Raw genomic sequence first — 26,037 nt, 5'->3', positions numbered from 1 at the left:
CTGTATTCCTAACAACAGTCTGTACGATCATTTTTTATCTTACAATATTACTAGGTCAGGGAAGATTTTAGTAAACTCTCAGACCAGAAAATGGTAATATCATGCTGCAAATGATAATACATTTCGTATAAAACTTTTAAAGTTTATATATTACGGAATTGTATAGCGACTACAATCGACAAACCATGTGTTGTCTTAACTAATTCTAAGTCAATTAAATAATACAAATTATGCATTTTTAAAGCAAATTTGACCATGGACAGTTCTCCTGTTCCTTCAAAACTTTTCCAAACTGCTGGTTTTCAAAAATAAATCACATTCCAATGGAAATTGGTATTCTACCTCTCACTTTTACCCACTATGTTCAATTTCCTTAGTGCATTTTCTGTTAAAATCTCTTAGGATCCTACACTTCGACACCAGAATATTTTATCTGCCAAAACTTGCTGTTTAACCTTCTGATTTGATTAATTTAAATACAACCAAAGAAACAAAGAACTTACATGTGATATCGTATAGTTTATGTTTTCATTTGGTGTTAAATCGATTGGACTTTTTTTCTGATTCACCAGGCTTCTTTATATGATAAAACATAAACAATACGTTTTACACTTTTAATGACCAAATAAAACTACAATTAAATAAATATCCAATAAATATAATATAATTTAAAAATAAATATCACACTTTATCATGAATAAAAAGCAATCTAGCACTGTTTCCTTTTGGTATCCATGATTATTTTTTTTATTGAACTTTATGAGAGAGAAATGAGAAAGATATCGTACTTATCTGACATACTACAGATATAAAAATGTTATTTTACACAAGTCACAAGATTTAACTATCATAGATGATAATGCGAAAATATTGTAACTTCTAATGATATTGCATAGTAACTTTAAAGCGGCACTGATAAATTAGGGTTTATAGTTTGGCCCCTATAATTTGATGATACACCACTTATCCCTGAATGTGAAATTCGAATGATAAATCAATGTCTTAAAAATAACTTTTTTCATTATTCAATCAGCTTACTAATATGATTAAATGTACTTCAAAAGATTAGCATCACCATTATGGCTTAACTTTCACAGTCTTGGTTTTGCCACAAAATACATCTACAAAACACACAAACACAATCCTCTCTTTTACGTTTGTAAAATAACAATTGCTAAATAGAACCATTGCTTCTTTGACATCATGGCAAAGCACCTGCATTATTTCCAGCGCCGTTTACCATTTGACCAACTAGGCTGCATAAAAATATAGCTTTTGTAAGTCAAGTAATGCCTTTTCTCGTCGGCGTTATTTAGCGTTGAAACACAATACATGATGTATAGTGTCAATGAGATAGTGTATATTTAAGATCAGCTATGTTTTGTCGGTGGTAAAGGATGATAATATACTTGCCAACAAAATAAACGATGAACTCCAAGTTATCGAAACATTCAAAAGTGTGATTTAACTTTTTACATAGAAAAACCTGTTAAATTGTTCAATGACAAACATTCGTTTTCAAAGCAAAGGCATATGATTAATAGAATCTGACCAAATTAGAAAAATAGAAAATACCGTGTTATTAAATACAGGGGTCAAATTAACTTTGCGGAAAATGATGACTATAATTTCGAAGATGATAATTAAATATTCAAATATCTGCAAAGTTATTCAAAATTTTAAGCAGACAAAAAAAAATATGTTTTATTTTAAAGTTTTCATATCGTTTTTTCTAATTTGTGAGGTGAAAATGAGATTTTCCAAATAACAAAAAAATCCAAACTTATGTCGGGTTTTTGCCGTAAATCAATGGTTTTGATAGAACATAACACTTTGTTAATATTATATTCATCAGGTAATCATTAAGCTTAGTACATTGTATCCATTTTCATTTTATATGGCAAAATACATTGCCTTGTATCGTTTCTTTTGTTGACTAGTATATTTTTTTTAGCATGCAGCCTAATCAAAGGTTAAAGTCATAAGAAACGAGTGACCGGTGAAAAGTAATGTTCTTTCAATTCTTGAACCAATGCATACAAACATCATAAACTTAGTCTTCTGTTCAAGAATTTTTATTTTTTTCGCATAAATTTCGTATAATCGTCAATTTTTTTTTCAATCGGTCAGTGTTGTTGTGAAAATATGGCAGGTAATTAAAGTTCATGTTTTGAAGACGAAATTTAACGATTGTCACCTGTTTGTCAACAATCAACAAAAAATCAACAAAAAAGCATGGAAATTGAGCACGTGTTTATCATGTAAATTCAGATAAAAGTTTATTTTAAGGACATCCATGCGTATTGCGATTACCGGATTTTTACGAGATGGGTCACACTGAGGTCACTTTGCATACGGAAAATATGTCGGGGAAGTTCTTCTAAATATGAATAAATAAAAGAATTTTCTTCAGAAAAAAAGTATATGTACATAAGTTTTATAATGAAAACTATCCATTGAGTTATAAAAAACATATGCATTATTTTTTTTAATTTGAGGTTTCTTATGACTTTAATATTATTATACTCTTTTGATTTTCTTTAGGATAACTCGTGGTTATACATACATATAAAAATGTCAATTCATGTGTATATGAAAATCGAAGAACAGTAAAAACTTAAATGTGTAAAAACATTGAATAAATTAATCTAAAAAAATCTACATATTCTACTAGTCCTGATTATTATAAGCCAATCTTAACGTGACTTTTTGTTTATTGGTTTTGAGGGACCAGATTTGCCATCTGCATTCAACTTGCGTTTACTTGCCGCATTTCCCTGGTGTTCCGAATCGATCGCTGAATTTTTCACTGACTCCAATCCAACTTTTATCAAACATTTAGCTGTTTCTTTCTTCAAAACATTAATATTTGCATCATTCTTTGAATAAACACGTAAAGTTTCCTCTTCAAATATTTGAGGTAAAAACAGCGAGGGCTGAAAAAAGAAAGATATTTACTCTTAAATGAAAACATGTTTTAGTTCATATTTGCAAGACATAAAAGACATTTTGCTGTTAAACTAGAGATATACAGAGACAACAATGCGACATGTGTAAATAATGTTCTACTGGATTCTACGTGCTATTGTTGTTTATCATCTTCATTGCGTCTTATATTGTTATATATTTGGCGTTGCTCGGTATCTAAACATATCGCCATTGTGTTATTGTGCTATGATCTTTTTTTTTGTATTCCTGTCTTTCATTCTTGTTTATGTGTTTTGTCTATAGTGTTTATGGGTCTTTTTTTCTTTCTTTGTTGATATAGTTTTGGTTTTCATAATAAAAAAGATTTTAACAAAATGTTGTCTTCTGTACTTCAATTTGACATGTTTACATACAAGTGAGAAGTATAGCTAGCTACAAAACCAAGTTAAATCAATCATTTTCTACATAAGCAAATGACTGTATCTAGTCAGGAATATGACAGAGCTCTTGATATTGCCATTTGATAAGGTATTTTCCGTTTATAATATTCCTTGGCCTTTGGTAGTGTTGTTATTTTACTTTTATGTTTTATATATGCTAAACATTATTGAAAATACAATTCACTATTTGAACAATAAATAATAAATTTTAAATCTGTTTTAAAAAGTTAAAAGCAATAGTTCAATGTATCTCTATTAAACTGTATTTCTACAAACCTTTTCCTCATTTTTGAAAAAAAAAGAAAATGACACTTTAAAATACTTGTACCTTCTTTTGCTTTGGAAAACAGTCCGTATCATTATCTTTCGTATAGAAATATACTGAAGTGATCGGATTACGTGGTCCCATTCCACACGAATAAGTTACTTTCTGTGAATTAGAATATAAATAAATATAGGAGTCAGTAGCGTCGCTAAATTGTAACATTTGTGAAATCGGTTTTCCAAACATTGTGATGTGATTTGTATTTTTTAAAGCGAATGTGTCATGCATCTGTGAGATTTATACCCACTCTGGTCTGGTATGCTTAATAAATTTTTGACGGCAATTCTCCTTGAATTTTCCTCGGAGTTCAGTAATTTTGTGATTTTACTTTTCATCCTTCATCGAAACTGAATTGGTGACATAGTAAAATTATGCTTAGAACAGTTAGGATGATGTTATATAATGACGAAAATGTAATTATAATGTGTGTTTCTGTCGAAAAAGAAGGAATTGATCGTTGTAAATGTTGGAGTTTAAAATGTGTATCACGTCCAACAAATATTTTGTATGCAAACCACAAACAAATATAGCCATATCATTTTCTTTTGTATGATAACTTATGGTATTACTCAGAAAATCCTTTTACATCTTGCGTGTGTTTAAATTCATCAAACTTGTATCATCGTTTGCCTATGTTTCAATATTTTGACGTGCATTTCCCAGTAAAATGCTCCAGTTCGTACGTCACAATTTCGAGTCGTTGAACGACGCAATTACACCGATTGACCGCGTGCATCACATTTATTGAAACATACAAAGTTTGAGTGGCAAACGAATCATGACGTTGCAGTTCAGCTGACATACAATTTATTCGTACTTTCCCATGGATGTAAACTAAAAGAATTTGAAAAACGTCATTTTGGAATTTGAATAATACATTTATAATGCATCCTGTATGTTGCTGTTATTGTTTATTGCTTTTTCAATTATGTAAAATTAACGCTTAAAGAAATCTTGGACAGTTGTACGCACACACGAGCATATTCATAACATGTTCATTACGGCACTACATGTCGAAAGGAAGTTGATATACATACATGTGGTATCGATCAACCAATTCGTGATGGTGACCGGAATAGTTTTGTAGGTGCGATTTTAGTTGTAACTGAAATATATAAACGTCATACGATTGAGCAGGATATATGTTACTGGTAGAATGATGTACGGTCACCTGCATTTTATTCATAGAGTGTAGCGGGTGGACACTAAGACATTACGTGATTAATGCTAGAATGTCATTACGAAATATTTCCGAGTCTCACTTCTTATTCGCAAAAATGAATAATATATGATAAAAGGATACATTCGAAAAAACCATGAAGTGAGACAAAATCAAAATTTGACACAAACTTAAACTTGCTGCTATAACAAAGAAATTGGGAATAAATCAAAGAGACAACAACCCGACCATAGAGTAGACAACAGCCGAAGGCCACCAATGGGTCTACAATGCAGCGAGAAACTCCTGCACCCAGCTGTCCCCTAAACACATGTATTATAGTTCAGTGATAATGGACGTCATACTAAACTCCGAATTATATACAAGAAACTAAGATAAAAAATGATACAAGACTAAAAAAGGCCAGAGGCTCATGACTCGGGACCGGCACAAAAATGCGGCGAGGTTAAACATGTTTTTAAAGATCTCAACCCTCTCCTATACCTCTAGCCAATGTAGAAAAAATAAACGCACAATAATATCATCATTTCTTACTTGCACTGTAAAATCATCTTCACTAAGTGTTGTATTCTCTAACAAAAGTGTTTCCATGGTTTCTTTTTGTTTTTCTATTTTCTGAATTTGGAAATAATAAAATCTGAAGTTGTATTGTACAATATTGTTTTCCTAACAATTTCAACAATGAATACCATATTGATTATGTTTTGCAAATAATGATACTGTGTCCACTCAAAGTTGCAAAATTTTTAACGTACAAGTTACACTTTTTATTTTGTTTTCCCTTAAATATGACAGTTATAATAATATATGGTGGACATAAGGCATTTATAAAACAAATTATGTGTATTCCTTTGTGTAGATATTCATACCCTTATTTGTTGCCAAAGGTTTAATTAGTATTTTTGGGTATTTGTTTTTATTGTTTTGCATTCTATTTAATTTTAGTTAAGTTATTTCTAATTCGTCTCGTCTAGTTTGATTAAGAAGAAATATGATTCGACGTCAACGTAGCACTATTTAATGATTTTCATATATCTTCACATTTATTTCACAGCTTATTATACCAATAGTATGAATCTCACACAGTCATTTGATCTTATCAACATCTAAAAATAATTTCACGACACAATTGTAAAATCTTTTATTAACGAGTTTAAGGCAAAACACTGAAAAAAGACGTGCCACAGAATACGTTTTGTTTAAATATTTTAGTCAATCTTGGGCAATTACAAAATTGCAATCCTGGTATCTATGATGAGTTAATGTATTAACAATAAATAATAAAAGAATTTTACTTACCGTCACTGGTGACGTTTCATCGACAAGGCTGTACAATTTGCGTTTGTAAACGTTGTTGATCAACTCTTTAGCTATTTCCAGTTGTTTATTCGAATCCTCTTTCATTAAAATTTCATCAAAAACGCTATCAGTAAGCTTTTCATATACCTCTGGGTGTTGCCAGGCCTCACTCATCTTAACAGTGTGTCTTTAAAATGAGATATTGAATTCAATTATCTTAATCACGATATTCTAATCATAAAAGGTTTGGTAAACCAGGTTATGTGTTTATCAGACACAACACATTTAGTAAATGTGTCATGATTAATATAGATGCAACCAATGTATCTTAGATTCGGTTAATAAGATAATTTGATTTTTACGTCAGAGTGATAGCTTGATAATTAATTATGAAAAAAAAAATTTTTAACAAATCATATGTGTTTACTGAACTTTTTTCCTAATAAATTTAGTAACTAACAAAACATGATAACAAAAATACCGGACTCCAGGGCAAATTCAAAGGAAAGTCCTTAAAATCTAATATCAAATTATGGGTTAAACCTGGTGGAACAGCTAGTTAAACTTCCCGATGGTATGACAGTTGTTTATAGTTCCGTTCAATTAAAAAAAATGGTTGAGCAATCCAAACAGATATAATAGGTTAATGTGACAATAATAGCAGCAGCCAAACCTGTGTAAACATTCATCACAAACTTACATTACAACTGAATAAAAACTAAAACATTCTAAGGGACATGCAAAGTCAGATAAAAGAGACACTTACAGAAAAGGTGTAGAAATCGGTAATAGCAGAGATACTCGAACTAACTCTGTTATCCGAGTCAATTCATGACAATGTAAAAGATCAGATGTGTAATAATGTTCTTTGAGGTAAAAAAAATAACAAAATGTTACAAAATATTGTCAGTTTATGTTCGATTTATGAGTTTGAATGTTCCTTTGGTATCTTTCGCCCCTCTTTTACATAAGTCAGTGTCATCTGTTATTATAAAGCGAATTATATAGCATATTTATAATGTTTCGTTTTAGGTAAGTGTGTTCTATTCAAGACTTGTTATCGTCTGTTTTGTTATATTCTGTTTTTATAAAAGCCCGAGGTTAAGCTAGTCGCATGCCAGGTTCAATCCACCATATTTTTCTTGAAATGTCCAGTACCAATCCAGAAAAATGGCAGTTTTAATCTTATAGTTCGTTTCTCTGAGTGTTCATTGTCGTTTTGTCTTTTGTTGCTCTTCAGTGCTTCTGTTATGTCGTTGTTTTACTCTTATAGTTGATGTTTAAGTTTAAAATCCGGATTTTTTTTTCTCCCAATCGATTTATAACTTTAGAACAGCGGTATACTACTGTTGTTGCCTTTATTTACTATGTGTTTTACAGATGATAAGCGACCCCTTTTTCATTATCATCCAGACAAAGCGTACGATTAAGGATGTTTTGTGTCTAATAATTCTTTTGTATGCTACGAGTGGCATTTTGTTTTAAAATATCACACGAACTATACCATCCAATTGTCTTACCCGCTGTTATTCTTAAACAAGAGGTGATCATTGGCTTCTACTAAAACATCAGTGAACCTAAAATGAAATAGAGTATAGTTCCAATTTAGAAAAATCTTTAGATATGACATGTAATAAGCAATAAACATGAAATCAATGATTATTAAATATTATTCATAATGATACCATTTCATTCGATATTAAATGAAATGTTCAACAATGTGACTATGTTCTTACTTTCCATTGACAATTTTGATGTGATTAATAGACCTCATTATTGTAAAATTTTCCATTGTTTAGTACTTTTTTTCTCTCTCTGTTTTATCTGTTACCCGGATTAGGTTTTGCTGAATTGAATTATGACTACTGAACAGCGGTATACAACTGTTGCCTTATTTATAGCCAATCACAATATTTTGTTTTCGTCAAAGATTTCCTGACTTACATTATCTCTATTGCCTTTGTTACTTTGTGGTAGTAAGCTCTTCTGAAAAGTCCAATTCGGGTGTGAAACAGCTCATACAGATTATACTCTTCCTGCAGTGAAGGAGAAGTTATAAAGCAAGCAATTAAGAGGTATTGTCATATTGTGTTTTGTTTAGGATACAACTATAACTAACAGGGTATTTCTGTATAGGCAAATGAGAAATGAAGCCAACAGTAAAATCACACTCTATAATAATCTACAAGTCATGCTGTCTACAACTGTATATTACAGTTTTATCCGTACTATAGGTATTGGCTAAATTTTTCTGGAGAGTCGAGAAATGACCCATCACCAATATATCACACAGGATAAAAGGACAAACAGTAAAATAAAAAAAATCACTGATGAAGTTCTGAACTCGGACGTGGCACGTACACATATGGCTAGACCTAAAAAAAATTAAAAAAAATAAAAAGGTATATCAGTATCTTCTCTATTTTTGTGCTGTACTTTTAATCTTTACTGACATTTAAATAATAGTTATTGTGTAATCTAAGATTACGTTCTAATTTTGGTAGAAAAAGGTGAATATTTTAATAAGGTATTTGAAATAAATTTTCAGTATACATATGATGATAAATCCCATGTACCAGTTCTTTCATATGATTAAATTAACGGTACCAGTAATACTGCACTGCAACAGATGTGCATTTCGACAATAAATGCCTCTCCAGTGTACTCGGGGCCAATAAAATAATAATGTTGAGACCTTTTTGGATAGTATCCTATATCATGTATATGAACGTGTATAAACAATTGTGTATTAACCTTGTCTCGAACAGCAATAGTCGTTTCATCAGGTTTATCACTGGAGAACATCACTCTACATTGACTGATGTAACGAAGATGGTCAAAGTTACTTTTCATTCCGAGTCCATGACAATCTCTAGCAAAATAGTCCATTTTATCAACGTCTATCTCATTCCGCTTGTTTGCTACAATCTACAATTAATTTCAAAGACAATGATAATATTTGTAACACATTGTCCTCTAAAATCTTAATCTGAAGAAGGTTTCAAATTTTAAATTTTTCGACCCAAGATTAATTTGGCGTTTGGTTGTTAGTTCTTTTTCGGAGGTGAGGTAGAACTCATATCTCTAAACGAGGACATTTATTAATTATGTAAATTGACAGATTTACCGTAGATTCATTTATTTTGGTATGTATCAATTTTCGAGGACTGAGGATGCATTTACACGGATATTCAATAATTATATCGTTGTTTTGAAAAAGTCTGCATACATTCCTATAAGTATCTCCTTACGTAACATGGTGGATTTAACCTGGAATGTGTTCCAATTATTTGACATGTACAAAATACGAAAGAAAACATTCATTTTTTTTCTTTAAATTTTTAAATTTTAGTAAAGCCTTGTCAAATCAAACTGTTCTTCACTCCATATATTGCGGATTGCTGATAACACACTAATATCCTTGTGTAATATACGCAACTTATTATTAAATATTTTAGGATCCTACCAGGAAAATGTCTTATTGTGCTATACGAATGATTTTCATTTTGATTTTATTCTACAGATATATGTTATTGTCGTCATTCAACTTTTTGTATGAGTAAACATTTTTAACGATTATTTAAACAATATTTGGTCTCGTTTACTTTCAATATAGTTCGATATAGTGTGCCCTCAACAATTTAAATATCAGAGTTTATAACCTAGAAAAAAATACACCTATGAACTTACCTCATACATGTAGTATCTTGCTTTCTTATCTGTTTTCTCCTGGAAAATGAATTATACTATGATATGGAAACTTCCGATTACATACGAGGACGAGTAATTTGTGAGAGGAAAATGTTATGATAACGTTTATCAACCATTAATATCATGATCAAGAATCCCAAAACAATTACTAAGTCTGAAACCACATATTCATATAGATGTGAATAAGTAAACTTTGCTTAAAATTACGAAAACACAACGCAGGGAATGACACATTTAGAAAATACCCTGGTCATGAAATTACGGTTTATGAGCACAAATTAACCATAACTTAATGTTTCTGGAATACTAGTATATGTCTGGTTATAGATGAAAATTATATAGAATGCCTTACGGAAAGGGAATAGCTCATGAAATTACAATATAATCTCAATATTAAATTGGAGGAACTTTCAAAATCATAGAGATTTACCAAAAATATTTTGTATTTTTCAGTTACCTGTAACTAAATGAATAGAAAGCATAAACTATCAGCTTAATTTTTTTCCTTTGAATTATCACCATACTTGAACATTTCTGGTACATAGAAACATGTGCACTTTTTAATATTTATAGAGATTGATCAACCTTTTTTCCTTCGATGAGGTCTTTTATGAATTTTTTTCTATTCTCCCAATCCGTATCAAATTTGTTTACAAATGCGTCCTTAAGATCCTCATTTGTGGCAATCATATGGTCTATCATCATACTTGACACATCTTCATGCTAAGATAAAAAATACGCTTGAATTAAAAATTGGTAAATACGGTTCAGACGCTCAAATGTATCAATGTTATATTATTGTCACCTATTTAAAATTACAATGAGTAACACGACAGGTATAACTATTTGTCAAGGAGCTGCTCATTCTTCTGGAGCACATGAATTATTTGTATCTTCCGTTTTCAATTTGTGTGAGTTTTGTCTGTTCGTCGTTTCACTGTTAAACTATGCATGTGTCTGTTTCTATTTGACTTACGTCTATATTTCTGTACTTATTTTTTATTATAAAAATTTACTCAGTAATTTACCCTTTAAAAATGATTTTTTAACGTTTCAAATAAAGGCAACAGTAGTATACCGCTGTTCGAAACTCATGAATCGATAGAAAAAAACAAATCCGGGTAACAAACTAAAACTGAGGGAAACGCATTAAATTTAAGAGAAGAACAACGACACAACATTAAAATGTAACACACACAGAAACGAACTAAGCATTAGAAAAATTCCGATGAGAATAAAAAAATATAAAATCAAAACTAAATACATGAACTTAAGATAGAAAAATACCGTGACTGTCTAATCTATAAGACAGCAGGTGACTCATGTGAAGCAAGCTCGGCTACCCTTCCAGTCAACTCAGGATTAATTCCGGTTTTTGGTCATTATTTAGTGTATGTCTTTTAGTTTTTTTTCGTTGTTTTTATGCAATGGCATTGTTTGTTCGTTTTCGACTTTTGACTTTGTCTATGCATTTGGTATCTTTCGCCTTTATTTCCGAAAATATCGACCCAAACAGGTTGTTTGAAGTCATCACTAAAATCAACTGATGGATGCGAGGTTGTTAAACATCATGATCCTAATATTCAATGGGTCTATGATCACTTAAACTTAAGCTTTTAAAAATCCAAATTATCTAAACATGTGTCTTGCTACCATGACAAATATGTTGTTGTCTCAGTAGATACAGTTTTATTAAAAAAGAAATCGTTTAATTTTCGTATATAAGTTATATGATATTTCTGTTAGACAACCAGAATAGACTCATATGACACTCATTTGAAAGAAAATACTTTGATATTGTAGACTTTTTTTATGTGTTTTAACATCTACAGAAAACAAAATAAATAATAAACATCATCCAATTTTAAATATTGTGTCGACAGTTCTACTGGTAGACTTCCAGTTCCCGGGGTTATCATCACCTTAGTAGTCAGCAATTCGCTACTGGTATTATTTACAATTCACCTTTTTTCAAATTACAGGCGAAGTTGACTTTAAATGGAGTTGGTTTTTAGTTTTATCTATTTCGTTTATATAAATCTACAGCTCTTTCAATTAATCTTATATATACTTTTTAATATTGGACTGTGAGCGTTCCCAATAATGGTAAATACAAAGGAAAGCATGATGTTTTACAAAATTATGTGTTCTTTTATTCTAAAGAAAACTATGTCCACTGTACCTCAACGTCTGTAATTATGCCATTGTTGATATTCTAAACATGTCATTGCTTTAATCATTGAAATAATTCATGTAAATAGGCCTTTAACATTTAAGTTTAGGAATATGATAATATTTAATATCCATAAATTTGTTGCTACAAACCTGCCATTCCACTGTACTCGGGTCCTTCTTTTTCATCGCTTTGTTGAACAATCGATCAAACAAATGTGAATATGGCCCGTGTCCTAAAAAGAGAGAATTTATAACAATACTTGTTTTGGTGAGAAAGAGACGTATTACGTCGTCAAACCTACGTTTAATATATATAAAGCATTTAATACGTCAGTAGGTTAAAACTATACCAGCTGCCATAATGTTTCGCTTGATAGACATATTGTTTTTGTTTTTAATTCAGTGACGATGTTTGAACTCTGTCGTGTGTCTTACATAACAAAATGTTTATAACTACTACTATTGAAAAAGTCTTGGCATTGAATAATGCATGTTTATTACAAACGAATGTTTAATTAAATGTCGAATGATGCAAGCATTGTAACAGATACTAGCGGACTCCCCTGGTCTTTTTCAATTTTGAGTCATTTAGTTCGAGTTTTTATTCCCACAGGTGATTGTTTTATATCTTATGTTCATTTTCAATAAGTTTGGTTTTCATTTTTTCCGTAAATATAAATAAGAAGATGAGGTATGAGTGCCAATGAGACAACTCTCCATCAAAGTCTAAATGTGTAAAAAGTTGACCATGATTTTTTTACTGCAATATATACAATCAAACTTTTTAAGATTGAACTATTCCAAATCAGAGAAATATAACCCATTTAGATACTGTGGATTCATTATTATTCGTTGGATACCAATTTTCGTGGATTTCGTGGGGACAGTTGAACCAAGAAATTAGATGTTCAACGAATGTTATGAAAATTATGAAAACAAAATAGGTAAAGTTAGGAATCCAATTAGGCGCAATGTTACATTATGATGATAGGCAAATCACGTATATCAATTTTGCATAATAAAAAGAAAAGAATTCAATCGATTAGCCATGTTATCCCTTATTCTAAATCGAATACAGTAGATACTTCAACGTATTTACCAAACAGTATTGTGTATACTGCTTATTATCTACTGAGTTTTCACTTCATAGTATTTGAAAATTAGTTATTCAGTCTTTATTTTATCTGTATAAAAGTGGACAAGTTCTTTTCTTTTAAATTATTTAAGCATTGTGATGTTGTTTTTCCAAATTATAGTTTTTATTTCATATTGGTACCTGTCTTATGTTTTTGCATACCTATATCATGGCATAAGCCTGCTATCTCTATACACAATAAGTCCTTCGGTGTCATTTTCGCCTTTTTCAGTTTCTTAGCATATGTTTTCGTTTCTTCATGTTTCTCTAACCTCTCTATGTCTTGGTCAAGTCGTTCCTTTAATTGGTGCGCTAATTTACTGGCTAAGAAACATGTCCTGAATATATAAATATGTATATACCTTACAAGTTATCTTTGAAAAAAAACCAGCTAGATGTTTCACTTTAAAATACACCAAAGAGTTCCATCTTAAAAAAATGTAGCATCAATTTAGACATTAAGTTGAATAAATCAACAAAAGAATTGGTTAGAAGTTGTAGTAGAATGTTTACTTATACCAGATTCTAAGTAGAAATAGAAAGATGTGTTATGAGTGCAAATGAGACAACTCTCCATCTAAGTTACATTTTATAAAAGTAAACCATTATTGCTCAATTCACGGCCTTCAACACAGAGCCTTGGCTCACACCGTTCAGCAAGCTATAAAGGGCACCAACAATTACTAATGTAAAACCATTTAAACGGGAAACCAACGGTCTAATCTATATAAAAATATCTATACAAGTGCTTACAATAATTTACAATATTAGTTTCAACGTTAGGTCTGTAGATTTTAGTCATGGAAATATAACTGTGATAATTTTAGCTTAGTATAAGAGAGTATGTGTGCTTATTTTATCAAATTACGATAAGGGGTTCACAAAAGCCATTGTTAAAAAAATAGCAGCAATGCCACACAACACTTAACATACTATAGATACTATAGACGGATAACTTGTGCACATTGAGGAACAAATTTAAATTGAAAGTGTTTCAATTCCGTGAGGCATATAAATATCAATATCAGTAATTGTAGTTCGTAATTGAAGATTTCATACAGCAATTTCATTGATAGAACATGATAACATTGTTATGTTTTGAAATGTAATAAGAAAGTTTTTTTATTACTTTTTTTATTCTTTATTTAGAATTTAAATTCAAAGAAGAAAAAAGAAGAAAAAGAAGAAAGCAAATTGATATGCTGTAATGTGTAAGAGTATGCATGAGTGTAGTATTGTAAAGACCATCTTCAAGATGTTATAAAATTGTATATATGATATGTATAACGCAGTACAGTATTTATAGATATGAAGTGTAATGGATAATAAAAAAAAAAACCAAAAAAAAAAAACCCCAAAAAAACCCCAATTATTATCAATACCCAGAATAATTGTACAGAATTATAGCACAGAAACAAAAATCTAAACTATTTTGGTGAAAAGGTGTTGTTCATCATTAAATATATCAAACGCAGAGCTTGAACAGTAACATGTTATTATCAATTACTTTATTTAGCCAGAAACAGTTAATGAATGATGCATACCCTTGTGAGATTTACAGATTATTTTAACATTAATGCGAAATAAAACATATTGTTACATTCATACAGACTGTTTGACGTCTGTTTGTTTTTTGGTTTGTTTGTCATGAGCCAGTTGGAATTAATTCAACAAATTAGAGAGTCAATAAACCTTTTGGATCTTTTGCTTGCTTTATTTCGGAAGTTTGGTGTTTTCCAAACTGAAAACCCAAAATCTGTTTATAAAATATTTAAAGTACATTTGTACTAATCTTTTATCACAAAACAAGATACAAGCCTTAATTTCCTGTGTTTTTTTTTCAGATTCAAGAAACATTTTAATCCATATTTCACTTACCCAATGCTGTGCTCAAAACGGTTGTGTGCTGCTGAAGGATACACAAAATAACACCCACCAAGTTGTTTGATATTTCTCAGTCGTTGGAACTGAGGTGTATCAATTATTTTAACAAGTAACGGGTCCAGCATGATTGTCCCATGTATTGGATCATTGAAGATCTATAGAATACAAAAGTTAAAAGTTATCGTTATTAAATTAAATTTAATGCGAGTATGAATAATTTATAATTAGACAACTTTATATATCGCCAAAATAAAAATCTTATCGCATTATTCAAAATAAATTTATTAAAAAGAGGCTGAAAATTAACAGTTACTTACAGAATAACAACAGAAATTAATCTTTATCAAGCATATACAGTGTAACCTGCCTTTTCCGACACCTGAGCATTCCAACATACTGCTTTTACCGACACATTTTCATGGTCCCAAAATATGCCTATCCTTGCAAAAAAAATCCTCAGTATTCAGACTTCCTGCTTAATCAGACAATTTTGTCTGGTCCTCAAGTGTGCCGGATTAGTCAAGTTACACTGTATATTGGCAAGCCATTTGTGAAACCGTTCAATATTAGTTTAATGGGGTTTCATGGATTCTTTTACGTTGATAGACCGTGAAATTTCTAATCACGAGGCATCAGAGATGAGGTACTTATTTGCATGTTTTTGTAAAAGCTGAGCTACTGCACTTACATTCAATCAGTTCGAGTCATCTTACCAGACAAAAAGAATGTCGATTTAGTCGAAGTCATTCTGGGGTAAAAATAGTAGGTTTAAAACAATTTGATTAAATACAAAGTTGAAACTAATTGGAAAAAAAATAATAGTTTGTAACAATTTACCTTCGACATATTTCACTGGCTTTTTGGTCTATCTGTCTGCTGCTTTCAATTTATGTTCTAATATCTATAAATATATCTACTCAATATGAAATATGTATAAAAAAAACTCACCAATATTTCAAATGTTAACTTGTATAAATAACACCATGGCAATGCATAAAAGTGCCTTTTTATCTTCAAAGGTAAAACTGGCATCGTATTACCTCTTCTAATATACAGCTAAGCGTACAACTTCAGGAAAATATTCAGCAGATGTGGAATGATTAGTAACTATCCAACAGAGTCCAAAAGACGTGTATTCGATTTACATTTGCTCAGTTGAGTTGCAAATTCAGAAATTAATGCGAGACTTTTATTATTGGGAAAAATGCGACAGAGTTGGAAACGCAATAATTTGAATTCGAATTTTGAAATATTTATATGAATTAAACAGGATTTTTCACAAAATCATAAACATTGAAATCCCTTTTAAGTTTAAAATGACAAAATCGCAAGAATAAATGCACGCTATTACTTCTGAATTTACAGTATTGCAACTCAACTAAGCAAAAGTTATCGTTTCATTGGATTTAGATCAGTAAAAGAGTAAAATAACAAAAATACCGGGCTTCAAATCGGAATGTCCCTTATCAAATTGCAGAATTATACGCTCAAAGACATCAAACGATGGAAAACAGCAGTCATGATGTTTCTTAGAAACAAACATGAGCTGCTCTGTTGAATATTAAATTTTTGTAAACATTGTATGATAACATATTTTAGCAAAATAAATTGTACACATTGCAGATTAACAAAACAAGTCAACACGTATTTATAATTAATACTTGCATATTGATTTTCAGTGTAAAGCGAACACGAATCAATGACAAATGATCGGAACTGAAATACACATAATTGATTTTACGACATTTAATGTCTTATCCTGAGACCAGAAACGTCTAAAACTCATCTCATTAAATAACTTTAGCTGTATCTCAGCCGATATATACAGGAACTAATCAGAATCTTTTTTTTGTTAGTTAATTTTTTCATGAAGGCGTGTATGTCAACTGAAACTTATAGCTCCTCACCATGATGCGAGGCAATCATTTCATGTCTGTAAATGGCAGTACACCAATTTCTTAAGTAGGTTCATAATTTAGAAAAGTTGTCGTCTCCATCAGATGGACGGTTAATATATGATGGTCACTTACCTTAGGCAAGTACTTAAAATAAGACTTAAGTCGAATCCTGCACAATGCCAACTCATACGTCACAACCAAACATGCTAATACTTACCACACTGATCTGTGTCCACACTTGTATTGATTAAGCAAATCGACAAAGACTTGATAGTATAAACGATATTTAAATATATAAAAGCATAGATATTTAAATTTTATTTATCTGATTATTTTCTAATCTAAGATGTGAGATTTTCTGTCTGTCGATAAGTTTACTTTTTTAATGATCTGATTGTTAACATACTTTAAATTGTAATATTGTTATAAAATCGTGTGTGTGTTTTCATTTTTATCGTCTGCTGTACATTACAAATTATTAAAAAAAAAATAGACGATATTTTGAACATTACATTGACATTCAGAGAACAGATCTGATACAAAGTTCACACTGTTATCGTAATTAGAATCATTAGATCAATGGCGAGTAATTCGAACTTATCCATTTAACCGACTACGTCGGGACAGAACAAACTCCGGAGATTGCTATTTACCATCCCCTGTTCAAATATCAAGATGCATGTATATAATTGATTGTAACTGATAATAAACAGATCACAACATAAAGTTAGTTTAAAATGCAAATATAAATATTTCACGAACATATCTTATTTTAACTATAAATCCCATAAGTACTGGCCTTCCTCTTTAGTGTATAAGAGTTGAATAAAAAATAATCAAATTAATCGCTTAAACACTCTATCGGACGGAACATGTTCAATTTCGTCAAAATATGATATTATTTAAAATACAGTGCTATGAAAATATTTGTTTAATTTGACTTCTCAAAGTTTAAATACTCCTATACATACAAGTTTTGACAATAATTCTGCATCTTTTTGTTGATAAGAGCACACAACTTATTTTAAAGGACTTTGCCGGATGAATACCTTTTCTGTTTAATAGGATATTAAAATCAATTCATTTTAAAGAAATTTTCACTACATACATTGATCTGCATAAGGTCTTAATTTAAATAAGTATCTCTTTAATTTAAACTTTATTTCAAAAGTACATCTTTTTCAATTCAATCTTCGTAGCTGTCAACATTTCCCGTCTTTCATCATTTTTGAACATGAATTGAAAGCAGCACCATTTACAATATTGCCTCAAGCATGGTTATTTGTTAGGATTCAGAGTTTCTCAGTCTCTAGTTTTTAATGTTGCGTTTTGATAAATGTTGTGTTTTTTTTGCCATGGAATTCTAATTTTGTTTCGACATATTAGATTGAATTTCCCTTTGTTACTGGTATTGCTTGCCTCTCTTTTATTGAGGAACACAGCTGCGGTTGTTATTGGTAATTTCAAAGAATAGCAAAGTCATAATATGTCTATTACAGTAAAAAAAATTATCCGTCACTGCAAAATACATTATTACATATATAGTGTTACTAGCCTTCCTTGCGTGTTGTCCAATTACATCAAAATAAATACGTTTATTATAAGTTACTTGATTAATGTGTAAGCACAACTATATAGAATGAAAAACGTTAGCTCGATTCGACGTATAAGCGGATTGAGCCATAAAAAGCACAGGGCAGGTTTTATGTCAAGTCGAAAAGAACTGACAAAATCATGCCAATAAAAAACGTTCAAAAGACTAAAAAAGTATTAAAAAATACATTAGAGAAGGTAGTTTTATAAGTTCTTATAAGCCCGCCTTTGTCGCTGATAAAAAGTAAAATCATAAAAATACATCCCGGCGGTCTAAGTTGTTGTGTACAGCATCACTAGCCTGTCTTCACTTATTTTACTAATAAATTGATCACAAGATGTAACAAAAAGTAAAATAACAAAAATACTGAGCTCCGAGGAAATTTCAAAACGGATAGTCCATAATCAAATTGCAAAAACAAACGACAAAACACATCAAACGAATGGACATCAACTGTCATATTCTTGACTTGGTACAGGCATTCTCAAATTTAGTAAATGGTGGATATATCATTATATTAATTTAATACCAAACAGAAAACAATAAACGTGTGCCAAACATTGTATACCACAAACATGAGGTGCTAAAATTCGTACACCATATCCAAAGGAGTAGGTCCGGTAAGGGCCGATTTTGGCCTCAAATTTCAGGATCATCTGACAAAAGATTTTGGACACTTTTTAAACACTTAAGTGTCTATTTCATTTGATTCAATTAGTTTAAGTGAAAGATTTTAACTGATTTAGTCATTAAAAACGCCCCGATTCAAGCTCAAATATGAAAAATCTATAGAAATGCCCCAAAATGTCACTTTTTAGATGTTTTTTTGTCAAAAATGAAAGTGGCCGTATCCGTGTTCATCCTCAACCTTTATATATGTTATGTATTATCATCAAATACAACTTATATTTCAATATTAAGAATGAACACAAATGCGGCCACTTTCATTTTAGACGGTAATTTAGCATGACTTGATGATGCTAGTTCCCGATTTATGTGCATTGTATTGTCAAAAACAGTCCATACTTATGTAACAGAAGCATTCTACTACCATAAATAACTAAAAGTTTACATTTTTACAATTTTGTAAAACTGCTTTATTTTTGTGCAAAAAAGGGGTTTTACCTGACGTACTGCACCAGTTACGCCTTACACCAAAAATCCACATTTTTTTCGACATAAATTTACCATAAGCCGGTTTTGAACTTCGTACAACAAAGCCAAAATTCGTCCAATCAATCATAACGGGATCCATCAAATTTATGTTGATTATTTGTTATTTTAAAAATACAAATACATGTTTAAAACTGAAGAATTCTTGACTATAACATTCAGAAAACGACAGAAAATAAAAAAAAATATGTTCAACCCACCATTTTCTAGGTAAGAAAATGTCTGTACCAAGTCAGGAATATGACAGATGTAACCATTCGTTTGTTGTGTTTGATCTTTTGATTTTGCCATTTGATTAGGAACTTTCCGTTTTAAATTTTCCTCGGAGTTCAGTATTGTTGTGATTTTACTTTTTATCGATGTCCTCTATATTTGCAGCCACCATGATAAAACAACAGGAACTCCTAACGGAGTGATACATTTACCTCTATAATATCGATATAAATATAAATTTAAGTATATACACGAGGTCCAAACTGCGGGGGATCGCATAAATTTCAAAAGAATCATGACTCGAAATCTATTTATCAAATTGCTATTTGAATGTTACTTGAGTCAATCTTACATAGATAGTAAAACTATAATAAGATATTAAAAGAGGGACGAACGATACCAAAGGGACAGTCAAGATATTAATGTTCGTTTACAAACACCTAAATTGATATACATCAATTGATTAACAGTAGCTTATGCAAAATAAAACTTTCTCTTATACATTATAAATACTGTTTTTTTTAATTGTGTGTTCTATGTAATATCGAAATAAAAAAAGAAATGAATTACAGAAATCCCTTAAGTTTCACAATAGTTTAGTTTCAGTACAGCTTATTTGAAAAAAATGATAAAAAATATAGGTCACCGATGAGATATTTCAATTTTAATGCCAAAAAATTACAATTTTTCACTAAAGGGTGACAATTTGGAGCTTTTTCAATGATATAAACATTTTAAAAGTCATCTGGGACCAAAACTAATTGTTTTTTTAGGGAGAGGGGGGTGATAATAGTGTTATAAATAAAATTTGTAATAACAAAACAATGTTGAAATTTTTGCTGAAAATTTTGTACCCTCGAGCCTCCTTAATTTATTTGTGATTTACTTACAATTCCTTTAGAGTGTTAATCTTCTTAATCTGTTTGGATGGTCTATATGGCTTTAAGGGTCACTGTAAAGTTGATTTTATCCTTTAACTTATTGATTGAGTAATACAGTTTTAAACAGTAGGCGTCTTTAAAGATATCACGAGAAGATAAAAACAGATTATTTAATCAATTCAAATGAATGAGATCTCAAAAGATATAAATAGCACATACTGCACAATAAATACATAATACAATAGAATGGAAACGGGAAATGTGTCAAAGAGACAATTACCTGATCAAACAACAGAAAACATCACTATACCGCCAATTGGTCTTCAATACACAGTAAGTACCGCACCAGTAGGCTGGTTTTAGCTGGTCACTCAATAAAATCGTATACTATAAAGTAAATAAATGAGGAAGAGTAGAGTATTTTAAAATTGATATGAATTAAACAAACGACTTTCATTTACTTAGAAAAATCAATTTCATAACATGAAATATCTAAAAAGTTAGAGACACATTATTTAATGTTACTATTTACTGAAAAATGCAGCATATTTTTCTTAAAATCGAAATTAAAACAAACGACAAAATTTAAAACGTAAAAAAAAAACCCACTCAAATAAAAAAAGCCGTGAACGAATTTGTAGTCAAAATCGATAAACAAAGGTTCTTGTGCAAATCGTGCAAAAGACTTTATTTGAAAATGGCTAATTGTGTACAGATTATTTTCTCTACAATCTTATTCGCAGCACTCGATCATTTTTTAATATGCTTGTTTGCTGCGGAGATTTAATTTTAATTAGATTGATTTTATCTATGACGATGATTTTTGTCTATTAGATTAATTGAGGAACTGTTAGTCGAAACCCGAGTTTATTAACATTACGTGGCATTGTCTTTTGGCCTATTGGAAATGCAATAATAATGCATGTGGTATTATTTACTTAATAAATGCCGTAAACAAAATGTTAGATTTTCAAATAAAAGATATGAAATGTTAACACATGTTGTACAATATTTCGTTTATATCATTGTTTTTTATATTCATTAATTTTCTTTTGGAGTAATTTATATATAATAAATATATATAAGAGCAGTTCTATTACGGGTGTGGCATGTTATCTATTTTTGCATGAAGATATATTTCTGGCAGTACACTGAATGGAGTGTGATACGGAAAAATGATTCCTACAATGCGTTAATCGACAATATTACGACATTTTCATTGGTTATTCTTTATATCAATTGTTACTAAAAATTCTAAGACAAATAACGTGTCATTTACAGCAACTGCGATTTTTTAATGATATGCAAAACAATTACTCTTTTCACCTCCTAATTCTTCTTTTTGTATTTTATTGCACTCTGAAGCGTATACATATTTTTAAAATGACGCTAGAACAGGAGATACTGATATATGCCAAAACTATATAACAAACCATGGGATAGTTCTAATTCAATAAGTCAAATTCGAGGTGAAGATGACGTGATTGTGGTAACGATAATTAGAAAATACCCGTCGAATATTTAAAATATTAAAACATTGCAAATATGTTAAAAATATCTATTTGTAAATAGTGAAATAAAAACATTTCTTTAATTGTATACATCGAATACGAAGACTAGTAATTATGATCAGATTGGCGATTGATAATTTATCTTATGACGATTTTGGCTTCAATTATTTGTGTATATGTCGTGTACTAATAGTTACATGGTGTTGGTGACCTAATACGAGATATATGGGGTCAGCAAATTCCATATGGGGTGAGAGTGGAGCTCGAATCCCCATATGGATTTTACTGACCCCATATATCTTGTATTAGGTCACTAGCACACCGTGTAACGAATTTATCTTACCGACTATCTACACATGTGGTATTTTTGCTAGCGGCCTATCAAAGTGATCAAGTCTTCAATATTTAGTATTAAGATCCTATACTTCCATTAGTCTATACGAAAAACATTCCAACTATAACAACTTTTTTAGCTTTAAATTTATTATATGAATGTATTTCAATCGTTTATTACATGTATTTATTTGTTCTTTTTATAAAGGGTTGTGGCATCTTTTTTGTTTTAAAAGGGAAGTAACTCTTTACTAACCCCATATGGTTGTTAACCCTATATGGTAACTGACCATGTGACACCCTATATCAAATATAAATAGTCACCATGTGTAGTCCATTAACCAAACAGATCCCCATAAATCTATTTGAGGTATGATAAATGTTATTATCTTACCTCCTATAGATTTATGGGGATACTTACCATTATCTATGTGTACTTACCTTTAGATAAGAACGTATCACAATAGTATGTCATTTCACAACGACAAACCGACAGATCTTCATTTATGCCGATAATTATGAATTGAAAAAGGAGCACAAGATGTATGCCCACACAAACATATAAAATAATAATAATGACTAGCTTTCAACTTTTACATCTCAAACATAAAACACATAAGCTTTCAAGATAAAATTGAAGATGGAGAATTACCTCAATTGTTATTGATCGATAAATCATACGTTGATAAGACGTTTTAGATTCAAATGTTTTTCGGGTGAAATCAAAACTATAATTTGATTCTACTACCATATTAAATTATTTTTTGAATAACATAAATGTTACTAATTTGTCTGTACCAGATGCGCATTTCGACAATCAATGTCTCTTTAGTGATGCTCGAGGCCAAGTTATTTGAAAATCCAAAGCTTATAAAAAAGAAAAAAAAACAAAGTCTAAATCAATGTTACAGCAGTATACCGGTGTTCAGGAGTCATAAATCAATTGAAAAAAAATCAAAATCCGGGTTACCAGCTAAAGACGAGTGAAAGAGGTGCAACAAAAACAATAGAAACGACCTATTTGATGTAAAATGGTAAATTAATCATGATAGTTTTTATGTTTGCATAGTGTTAAATTCAGTTTACTTACATTTTATCAAGTGTGTTATTTTTATACATCTATTCTATCTATATGTAGAATACACAGATCATAATTTTACCACAGTTGCGTAAATGATAAGACATGCATGTGCCAATTATATTCTGTAGGAAATGGAATTCACATCGATAAAGCACACATATATAGACACACAAAATCAATACAAGTAATGAAAAACACATACAATAAGAATAACATCTTTAGAACATGTCATTTGCTGTTATTGGTTTAAAACGAATTTAAATTAAATAAAATTTATGTGTTTTAATTTAGTCAATGCAAGAAATATAACAGTATCGATGTCGTTATGATAGCACTAATGTTTTAATAACGGCTTACAAAGTATGTAAAGTGATTGATGAATGCAAATTGTATGCGTCAGGCAGAAAATAAAAAGACAAAATACTTATGAATGTGGTCTGTTCGAATATAAAATTTTACACCTCAATGCTAAGGATGTATAAATACTAGTCATACCAACCTAAATTACCAATAAAAATCCCTGATAGGTGATAGTATGTAGAATAATTTTCAAATCGTCCAGACATTTCAGACGCTGTTGAAAGGAAATGGGAGACTAAAGTAAGTGTACTCCTGCCAATAAACCATGAAAGATACTCAACTTATTTAGTTAGCGTTTCGTCTACATAAGATTCATAATTGAAGCTCTAATCAACAGTTGAAAGCCCAATTAAATAAAATACTATTTAGTATTTTGGAAAATGCAATATTTTATAAAACCAAACTTACAGAAAATGAACAAATTATTGCAGTAGCATCCTCACTGTAGTTGTTAAAAACCATTGGAAAAAAAAAACCATGCTATTATTTATTACGCCGAACGCTCGTTGTTTCGTCTACATAGACTCCTCGATGACGCTCAAATCAAAACTTTTGGAGAGTATCAAAATCAAATTTGTAAAGCATTTAAGAACCGATTGAGAGAAAACAAATTGGTGTTACAAACTAAAACCGCGGGAAACACAACTATAAGAGGAAAAACAAACGCCAACATACATACAAACGAGCTATTTGATAACAGCTGTCATATAACTAACTTGTTATACGACATTGTTTGAAAATGGTGGGTTGAACCTGGTCTAATGGCTAGCCAAACCTCCCGCTTTATGACATTGTTAATATCGCAGAAATGACAACATAACGTGCCAGAAATGCAGCACAAACACAAGCAAGAACATTTATCACAGAGAAATACACAAACAAATAGAATAATAGTCGATACAACATGAAAACTGCAGAGCAACAACAAACATTTATAGTATAACTAATCGCCGTATTTGAATATCAAAAATAAGACAACGCGTGACCGAACGACGCATGGATTAAACGAGTGCGCAGCACGAGTTTAATCCATAGCGACGTTCGGTCACAAGTTGTCTTATTTTTGATATTCAAATACGGCGATTAGTTATTCTTTTTATTACATTGGCAAATGGCTTTTTTTTATGACATTAATGTAGAAAATGTAAGGAACTATATCTTTTTCCTACGCATTGACAATTTGTTTTGATCCGACGTTATCGACGTCTTGACAACGCCTATTGTTGTATGACGTCAGAGAGTGAAATAACCACGTTTATTTCACATGTGAAATTATCGGTTTTTATCTAACTGGGAAATCAATGTAATTCATTGCAACCAATGTAATAAATTCTATTACAACAAACACCACAGGATATATAAAAAAATGACATACCAAACATGCATCCCGAACTTTATCCAACTATTTTCTAAATACTCGTCCAAAGAATGTTCATGACATTGATGTTATGAAAAGGCAATTTTATAATTATTTGGACAACAACCGATAAGACATAACAGATTGTTCAACCAAAACCATAACAGAAACATAAAAAACGTACAATACATGATTGTTGGACGTACAAAATACCGAGACATGTCGTATAGTAAGGTAAATTCACACGTAGTATAACTGTCATATTTGGGAATATGAAAATGATGGTATAAAAGTAAATTTTAAAATTATTTGAACATGAACGATAAGACATAACACTCTTTTCAATCGAAACCATAACAGAAAGATAAATAAAATAAATACATGAATGTTCGATATACAAAATGCCGAGACACATATAGCAATGCAAATTCACACTCGGCATAACAGTCATATTAGAGAAAATGTCAAGTTCGGTACTTAGCAGACAAACGGCATAGGTGTATCTACAATCTAAGAGGTGGTAAAAATGTATACAGAGTGTTGTTTTAATTATTTCCTC

The 26,037-nt window shown here is 30.5% G+C and overlaps 1 protein-coding gene across 2 annotated transcripts; it reads right to left on the bottom strand.

Moving 5' to 3' along the window:
- Positions 1–600: 600 nt before the first annotated feature.
- LOC143079115 (deoxynucleoside triphosphate triphosphohydrolase SAMHD1-like) lies at positions 601–21,258 on the bottom strand. 2 transcript variants are annotated; one of them, XM_076254301.1, is made up of 15 exons: positions 21,117–21,258; positions 20,846–20,907; positions 15,915–15,978; positions 15,072–15,232; positions 13,356–13,531; positions 12,209–12,291; positions 10,469–10,606; positions 9,863–9,901; positions 8,927–9,100; positions 8,117–8,208; positions 7,693–7,749; positions 6,173–6,359; positions 5,408–5,488; positions 3,697–3,798; positions 601–2,936 (listed from the first exon to the last, which is right to left on the bottom strand). In XM_076254301.1, exons 3-15 carry the CDS (start codon positions 15,921–15,923, stop codon positions 2,697–2,699), a joined length of 1,539 nt encoding a protein of 512 aa, XP_076110416.1. In that variant the 5' UTR covers positions 15,924–15,978; positions 20,846–20,907; positions 21,117–21,258; the 3' UTR covers positions 601–2,696. The 2 variants fall into 2 exon arrangements, with proteins under 2 accessions (XP_076110416.1, XP_076110418.1); XM_076254303.1 differs by lacking the exons at positions 20,846–20,907; positions 21,117–21,258 and adding an exon at positions 17,108–17,182.
- Between the last annotated feature and the right edge of the window lie 4,779 nt (positions 21,259–26,037).

This window comes from Mytilus galloprovincialis, chromosome 6, assembly GCF_965363235.1.
Source record: "Mytilus galloprovincialis chromosome 6, xbMytGall1.hap1.1, whole genome shotgun sequence".
Classification (NCBI taxonomy): domain Eukaryota; kingdom Metazoa; phylum Mollusca; class Bivalvia; order Mytilida; family Mytilidae; genus Mytilus; species Mytilus galloprovincialis.
Note: the sequence above shows the minus strand (reverse complement) of the source record. Positions and strands in the feature narration are given on the sequence as shown.